The following is a 9056-nucleotide window of genomic DNA, read 5'->3' as shown; positions in this document are numbered from 1 at the left end:
ACTTATTGGCTCCAGACATTTCAGCTTTTCATTTTTAATTCATTTGTAAAAATAAAAAAAATAAAAAAATAAATTAAATGTCAAAACATAATTCCACTTTGACATTATGGGCCAGTGACAAAAGAAATCAAATTGTAATCCATTTTAAATTCAGGCTGTAACACAACAAAATGTGGAGAAAGTCAAGGGGTGTGAATACTTTGTAAATGCACTGTATCCCTTTAAGCTGCGACTCATTTGGCCCATTTGAATGATCCATGGCCTCAGGCCTTGGTTCAGAACATAGAGATCTTACAGTAACCCAATGAATGATGAGGTGTTATACAACATCACGGGTTCAGTAGCAGCCATCCTTCCAGCTGCCGTCTCTCAGAGCGCTTAGCGTAGCCAGGCTCTTTGGGGGGGTCAATAGACTGCGAGAAAGTGAGAGGGGTCGAAAGAGAGAGTAATAGATAGAGAGATAGGGAGGGAGGGAGATATATTTATAGAGAGAGAGAGATTCAAAGATACAGTCACTCAGGATGAAATGGGAGAGTTGAGTCATACATTTAGACCCAATCGTATGAGGTTATTTTGCACTGCTAATGAACGTGTTTTGTATTGGTTATGAAGTTCTTATGTAGGTACCCTTCATATAAAGTGTAACAACAACAACATATTATAGAAATACTGCTTTTCCTCTCATACTTTTCTATTTAACATGACCCCTCGATAAAGTACCCACATTCTTGAGGCTACAATAATCAACTAAAGGTAATATTATATAATATCATGGATAACATACAGTAGATCATCTATAATCATATTATTTTTTATAGCACGATAATGTTCATTTGGAAAGTATAATAGACAGGCATCTAATTCACCCTTAGTCCGAATGACCCTATTTACCTGTGTGTGGGCTGGGCGATCTTGCTGGGGCGGGGAATGCCACCGGTCCCTGTGAAGGAGGCGGGTCGTGGTAAGGCACTACGGGGGGTGGAGGAGAGCTGGGGGACACCACTGGGGATGGTGACTTTGAGGGCCTGGGGTGCACTGCTGGGGATGTGACGAATGGCAGAGGTAGAAAGGGTGTTGGAGGAGGAGAAGGGACCCTGTTGGACCGTGGGGCTGACATAGGCTGTGGCCTTGACAGGGTGTCGGGGGCTTGTGTGGAAGTTTCCCACACTCTGGAATCGCTGGCTGAGCTGGCCGATGGAGGGAACTGAAGGCAGAGGAAAAGGAAAGAAGGGTTAGTCAGTCATCAAACTATTCTAACCCAAGAATGTGGGGTGCAATGAGCTTAAATTAAATAGGCTTAAATAAACAGGTGATACTGGCAAGCACAGTGTGCGGAATGTACCTTTTCTGTTGAGTCATTGTGTAAAGAATCAACATATTTTATACATAACACGTATCAAAAAAAAAAAAACTCTAAGAGGAGGTGTGCAGGATTCCTGTACTGATACGACTGATGGTAGACCAAAATGGGAGGGATCTTACTGGAGGACTGAAGTCGTGCGAGCCCATTGGACGAGTCGAAGCTCTGGCTGCTCCGCATGGTTATTGGCAGGGAGGAGGGGCCAGATGAGTGATTGACAGGAGACACCAGGCTTGGAACAACACTGGGATCGCAATGCATGCTGGGAGCTCGGATCAGGTTGGGCATGCTTCTCCGCAGCTTGTCTACGTAACCATGGAGACACAATCAAACGTCCACAGTCAAAAGAGGGAAGTTAAAAATCCATTGCAATCAAACCGGGAAGACATGCATGAAACGTATTACTCTTCGTTTAGGCCAGTGTTCTTCAGTCCTGCTCCTGGAGATCAATAGGGTGTGCAGGCTTTTATTCCAGCTCAGTACCAACACAATTCAACTACTCAAGGCCTGATGATCAGCTGATCATTTGAATCAGATGTGTTAGCATTGGGCCAGAACAAAAGCCTGCATACCCTGTGGGTCTACCAGGATGGAACACCCCAGCTCTAGACTGACCTGTGCTGGACCTGTATCCATATGTGTCCGCGATGAGTCTGGAGGGTCCGGAGAATTGCTGCTGGTACTGGGACAGCCCACTGAGGGAGTACTGAGGGGTGGAGGTGCTGCGTCTGCTGCACTCCCTGATACTGGAGATACTGGAGAAGGTGTGTGAGTGAGACAGGCCGCCCCACTGCATGGACCCGGTCCGGAGCAGCCGAGGCTGGGGCGGAGGGAGCTGGTTGTAGCCCTCCTCATCCTCCTCTTCCTCGTCCAGGTCCATCTCGCTGCACCGGAGTGAGAAGCTGGAGCTGCGACGGCTGGCCGTGGTCGAAGAAGAGGTAGTGGCGTACTCCTGACGCAGGCCTGGTGAAGGGAGACATACAGTACCACCCAAAAGATTTGGACATACCTACTCATTCAAGGGTTTTCTTTATTTTAACTTTCATGTTCCTTGATAACAAACATGTATGCCATCTGTAAATATGAATACAATTGTTAAATGATAAGCCTAGTTGATTTAGCCACGGAAAACGATAGGAACCTTCCCTCTAGCCACGATTCGCTGAGATAATGGATTAGCCGGACATGCCGAGAGATGAGTTCGGATTGGTCTGCCATGTAAAGATATCACGAAGAACTGCAAAAGTGTTGCTAATACTCTCCACTTTCTGGCAGAGCGAGTTTTGAAATCAGTGGAATGCCCGGTGGAAGCAGTGTATGATAGCTAAGGCGTTTGATTGCAAATATGCGGAGGGGTTCAAAAAGAGAACACCTGTCTCCGGATTACTCTGTGTAGTAATATTATTTGCAACGCCGATCCATTTGCATTGCTAGTTATAGCCTAATGTTAGCTAGCTAGTTTACATTGAATCTTGTTGGTTAGCTTTCGCTACCTATAGATTCATGCAGGGTAGTAATTTTATGATTCGGGATTATGGTTAATTGTTTATCTAGCTACATGTCTAAACAAAAGACTTCACTATGCAAGTAACCATTTCGCTGTACCGTTTACACATTCTGTATCCAGGGCTCTCCAACCCTATTCCTGAAGAGCTACCATCCTGTAGGTTTTCACTCCAACCCTTACCGAGCACACCTGATTCTAATAATTACCAGGTTTATAAGCTGAACCAGGTTAGTTACAACTGGGGTTGGAGCGAAAACCTACTGGATGGTAGCTCTCCAGGAACATGGTTGGAGAACCCTGCGTTAGGCCAACGAGACAATGTCCAAGTTCTAAAATTCTCTGGTAGAATGCCTTGCTTTTATCTTGTCACACTCACAACGTTAAGCTATTTTCTGTAATTAGCTCACCATTAACTTGTAAATAATGACCTTGTTGTGAGTTTATTTTCCTGTAATAATTAATACAAATTAGCTAAAGTTAAGACGCTGTCAGCTACAGTGCATTTCGGAAAGTATTCAGACTGCTTGACTTTTTCCACAATTTGTTTATTTTATTCCACAATTTATTTACATAAGTATTCAGACCGTTTGCAATGAGACTAGAAATTGAGCTCAGGTGCATCCTGTTTCCATTGATCATCCTTGATATGTTTCTACAACTTGATTTGAGTCTACACTGTGGTAAATTCCATTGATTGGACATGATTTGGAAAGGTACACACCTATTTATATAAGGTCCCACGGTCAACAGTGCATGTCAGAGTAAAAACCAAGCCATGAGGTCGAAGGAATTGTTCGTAGAGCTCCGAGACAGGATGGTGTCGAGGTACAAAATCTGGGGAAGTGTACAAAAAGAATTCTGCAGCAATGAAGGTCCCCAAGAACCCAGTGGCCTCCATCATTCTTAAATTGAAGTTTGAAACCACCAAGACTTCCTAGAGCTGGCCGCCCACTTAAACTTAGCAATCAGGGGAGAAGGGCCATGGTCAGGGAGGTGACCAAGAAACCGATGGTCACTCTGAAAGAGCTCCAGAGTTCTTCTGTGGAGATGGGAGAACCTTCCAGAAGGACAACCATCTCTGCAGCACTCCGCCAATCAGGCCTTTATGGTAGAGTGGCCAGACGGAAGCCACTCCTCAGTAAAAGGCACATGACAGCCTGCTTGTAGTTTGCCAAAAGGCACCTAAATGACCCTCAGACCATGAGAAACAAGATTCTCTGGTCTGATGAAACCAAGATTGAACTGTTTGGCCTGAATGCCAAGTGTCACGTCTGAAGGAAACCTGACACCATCCCTACGTTGAAGCACGGTGTTGGCAGCATCGTGCCGTGGGGATGTTTTTCAGCGGCAGGGACTGGGAGACTAGTCAGGATCGAGGGAAAGATGAACAGAGCAAAGTACAGAGAGATCCTTGAAGAAAACCTGCTCTAGAGCGCTCAGGACTTCAGACTGGGGCAAAGGTTCACCTTCCAACAGGACAATGACCTTAAGCACACAGCCAAGACAACGCAGGAGTGGCTTCGGGACAAGTCTCTGAATGTCCTTGAGTGGCCCAGCCAGAGCCCGGACTTGAACCTGATCGAACATCTCTGGAGAGACCTGAAAATAGCTGTGCCGCGACGTTCCCCATCCAACCTGACAGAGCTTGAGAGGATCTGCATTAAAAAATGGAAGAAACTTCCCAAATACAGGTGTGCCAAGCTTGTAGTGTCATACCCAAGAAGACTAAAGGCTGTAATCGCTGCCAAAGGTGCTTCAACAAAGTACTGAGTAAAGTCTGAATATTTGTGTAATTATGATATCAGTTTCTATTTTTAATACACTTGCAAAAGTTTCTAAAAAACTGTTTTTGCTTTGTCATTATGGGGTATTGTGTGTACACGATAAAAAAAAAGTAAAGGGGTCTGAATACTTTCCGAATGCACTATTTATTATATGGTCATTATTGGAACTGCCTAGCCAGCTATCTTAACGTTAGCTAGCTAGCAAAAAAGCTAGAGAGGAACCAAAACATTGTTTAGAAAGTTGTTTTTAGTTGCATGGTATGCTAGATTGACACACACTAAATACATTTTTAACCAGGCTGCTGATGTCATGCAGCCTGTCGTTTATGTGTTTATACTTTTTCATAACGACAACGACAAGTTTGATGTCGGACGACAATAGAATGGTCATGATGCAACAACTGTTTAAAAACATACACTACCATACTCACTCTGTTTAGCACATAGCCTCACGTGAATTCTTAAAGAGATGGGTGGGGCTTAAGAGGGTGTGAACGATGCTGAATGGGTGTAGCCAAAGAAGAGCTCTCCAGTAGATGTACCAAAACATTCAAGGGCCATTTTTTCAAAAGTGGGGTTACAAATGTATCATCTTTCAAAGCAGAATTACTTTCCCATTGTTCCTGTAGTGTATGATATACACTTTTCTAGCTCTGAGTTTCTACTGTTATCCAATGTAAAAAACATAATTTGAAATTTTGCTACAAAAGACCGAATCGAGCCGGTCGGTCACATTTATGCTTCATGGTAGTACAATGAACAAAATATATTGTTAGCATATACAGCTACATATGTTCCTTCCACATCATCTAGCGTGTTTATAAGGTGTATCCAAAACAAAATGTTATTGAGTTTATTGTTCATTTCTACCTGTACAGTTCCCAACTGATGAAGATATTTATCGTTACAGAAACAGTATAGCGTACTCTACTCACTCTCCTCCTGCAGTCGAGCCATGACCTGTACGTCCGTCATGTCCTGTAGTTTATAGCCCATAGATATAGTATCATCCTCCAGCTCTGAGGTGCCCACCTCTCTATCCATGGAAGACTGGGGGCTGACCGCAGCATGCTGCCGACTCACACCTGCAACCCCAGAGGACACGGTAATGTATGCTAATGTACGGTAATGAATAATAATACATTTATTTTATATAGTGCTTTTCATTCAAATGAGTATCTCAAAGATGCAAAAAAAAATTTTTTTAAACAGATATTTTTCTGGAGGTTGGATGATGATCTTCCACAGCTTCAGATGATAATGAGATGGTAATGTATGGTAAAGTAATGTGTTGTTAAAGCTAATATATGAATTCACTGCAGCTCCTTTCCTGTTTCTGTAGTGTACTGAACACAATAGTTCAGTGCAAGAAGATGTGAATAAAAATATGAGGTGAATACAAATATTTTTGGAATAGTGTGATATGTTTCAGTTGATGGTATTGCTGTGGAGTGAACATGCTGCAGTACTCTTGGTGAATTAACATCGTTCAGTGTGAGTTATTACGTTCAAGGACAACACGATCACTCATGGAATGATGGGTCTTCACCCCTTTTAACTCAGCAATGGTACATCATGCTTCATAACAGTGATGAGTCTTACTGTGGTAAACCGAGTTCAGGCTGCAGGAGCCCCTCCCTGGGAGAGTCTGCTGCTGGGGCAGGGGATGGCAGGATGCAGAGAATGGTGCTGGGAAAAAGAAAGAGAGGAAATGGGTTCAAAATAGAGAGGGAGAGCCATAGAAAGCCTTGACACTATCCCACAAATCAACCCCTAGCCCGTAGTCCTTAGGCACATTATATAGATTTGATACCTAGCCAGCATCAGAGGTCAAGGTGAAACTATTACTATTTTGCTGACAGCAATCTAACCCTTTCAAAAATACACTGCCTTCGGAGAGTATTCCCACCCTTGACTTTTTACACGTTTTGTTGTGTTACAGCCTAAATAAAACATGTTTTCAATTGAGATGTTGTGTCACTGATCTACACGCAACATCCCATAATGCCAAAGTGTTTACAAATGAATAAAATAAATGAAAAGCTGAAACGGTTTGAGTCAGTGAGTATTCAACCCCTTTGTTTTAACAAGTCACATAACTCACATGGACTCACTCTGTGCAATAATAGTGTTTGACATGCTTTTTAAATGACTTCCCCATCTCTGTACCCAACACATACAATTATCTATAAAGTCCCTCAGTAGAGCAGTGAATTTCAAACACAGATTCAACCACAAAGACCAAGTAGGTTTTCCAATGATTCACAAAGGGCACCCACTGGTAGATGGGTAAAACAAAACAAACACGGACATTGAATATCTCATTGAGCATGGTGCAGTTATTAATTACACTTTGAATTGTGTATCAATACACACAGTCACTACAAAGACACAGGCAGCCTTCCTAACTCACGAGCGAGTGACATACCGTAAGGTGTGAATAAGGTAATAAGAACTATATGAGAGAAATAAAAGAACACCTTTATGGACAAACGATCAATCAAATGTTCACCACTCTGTCTATTCGGGTTGGATAGTGGTGAGAAAATTAAGTGTGTCTGTTCATGTTGTAGGCTTTGATAGTGCTGGCCACGCAGTGCAGGATATGTTACCTGTGGACTCTGTGGTTAGTGCAGCAGGTTTAGTGAAAGGCAGGATGGGGCAGCTGAGGGGAGAGATCCACTCTGTGATGGAGCTGTAAGGACGGACAGAGGACACCAGACCCGAGTTGCTGATGCTTCTCCTCCACTTGCCTGGGGAGAAGAGCACATGGAGGGGGAGGTTTGAAATACTTAGACTGACAAATAAGAACACACACACACACATACACTCTGAGCACATTTTCAATTGACTGAGCACAACAAGCCAATTCACAAAGTCACTTGTTCACTGCACCAAATCACCCTTTTCAAGTATTCTGCAAAATGCAATATTCACAATACTTTTGACATGTTTTAATTTTATAGTGTCTAGTTTTTTTTATAATATATTTTTACATCATAAATGTATCAATTGACATCAATTTATGTTGGAAGGTCAAATCATACATGGATGTGGCTGTAAATACTACATTATCATCCTTCATGTTCCATAGGACAAAGTGGATATAGTTACTCTATGTGCAACTATTTGGAATTACAGTGTACTGCACAATGCACAGGTGAAAAACCTGGATTGTACAATATTCGACTCATTATCAAAATGTAAAACTGATACATTTTGTCAAGTAGAGAGAAGTGATACAGTATCAGTTGACAAGTCACATAGAAAAGGTGATTTTGTACAATGTTGCATAGGTCACCACTGTGCTTCAAAAATATGTTTTTTCTGTAGTCTACTGCTTTACAATACCCAAACTATACACAATTTATTATTGTTTATTCTATGAATGTACTGTGTAAGGATAATGGAACTCTAAGACTGACATATTTAATAAAACATTTTAAAATAATCTAGTTATAGCCAAATACTGCATGGAAAATGATATTTTCCATCTACTATTCCTCTTCACTTAAAAAATTACCATTTAAAAAAAGTATATATTTAATTTTTTACTATTGAATTAAATGTTATTTAAGTAAACGGTGAGCCTATCATTATCTGATGTATTGGTGGCTAAACAAAATGTTGTCAAGGTACTGTATTTCACATAAAGTGTTATGAACATACATGCAAGACAGGGGTCATTACAAATGTTATCGGTTTTGAGTTTTGTACAAAGAGATTTGAAAATATCTGAAAATTGTGCTAAAGTGATTGAGAAACACTGTAATATTTCAGATTGTAAAAACTATTGTGTAAAATCACTGCTTGGACAGGGAGGGCTTTAACAACCAGATGAGCTTTGCAGCTGCAGCTTGTTGGTTCATGCATATTTAGGGGGAATAATTAGGGATTGAACCATGTAAAATCCCCACCCAAAAAACGAAATGTGCTCCCTTCAACATCCCTAGTGTACTGGCTGGAACACATAGTGCACAGTGATTACTAGATATGAAAATGTGTGGAGGCTCTGTGTGCACATACAGCAAATTGAGTTTATTCCCAGCTGCGTTTGAAATGACACCCTTTTCCCTATATAGTACACTGTTTTTGAGCATAATGAAGTAGACTGTATTGGGAATAGGGTGCCATTTCCTACGCAACCCCAGTTATTGGTAGGCAGCAAGGCACATGACAGAGAGAGAGAGAGAGCAGTGCGTTAGCATTTAGCGTACTTCACACACAATTAGCCTTACCACTACTGGGTAAAATTAGCAATTAGCTTTTGTCTTCCTGGGGTCCAAATCAGATTAAGGCAAATCTTTTTTTCACCCAACACATTATTACACCACTAATCTACAACTACATATCTACAATACAAAATGTATAATACCACAATACAACAATGTTACAAAATTACAAT

General features: G+C 41.6%; 1 protein-coding gene across 1 annotated transcript; it reads right to left on the bottom strand.

Moving 5' to 3' along the window:
• Positions 1-337: 337 nt before the first annotated feature.
• On the bottom strand, positions 338-5647 carry LOC120057821 (SLAIN motif-containing protein 1-like). Its single transcript, XM_039006285.1, has 4 exons — positions 5587-5647; positions 1483-1665; positions 892-1204; positions 338-413 (listed from the first exon to the last, which is right to left on the bottom strand). The coding sequence occupies exons 1-4, from the start codon at positions 5645-5647 to the stop codon at positions 338-340; spliced, it is 633 nt and encodes a 210-aa protein (XP_038862213.1).
• Between the last annotated feature and the right edge of the window lie 3409 nt (positions 5648-9056).

This window comes from Salvelinus namaycush, chromosome 13 (genome assembly GCF_016432855.1).
Source record: "Salvelinus namaycush isolate Seneca chromosome 13, SaNama_1.0, whole genome shotgun sequence".
NCBI classification, from domain to species: Eukaryota; Metazoa; Chordata; class Actinopteri; order Salmoniformes; family Salmonidae; genus Salvelinus; species Salvelinus namaycush.
The sequence above is the reverse complement of the archived record's forward strand: the minus strand, read 5'-3'. Positions and strand labels throughout refer to the sequence as shown.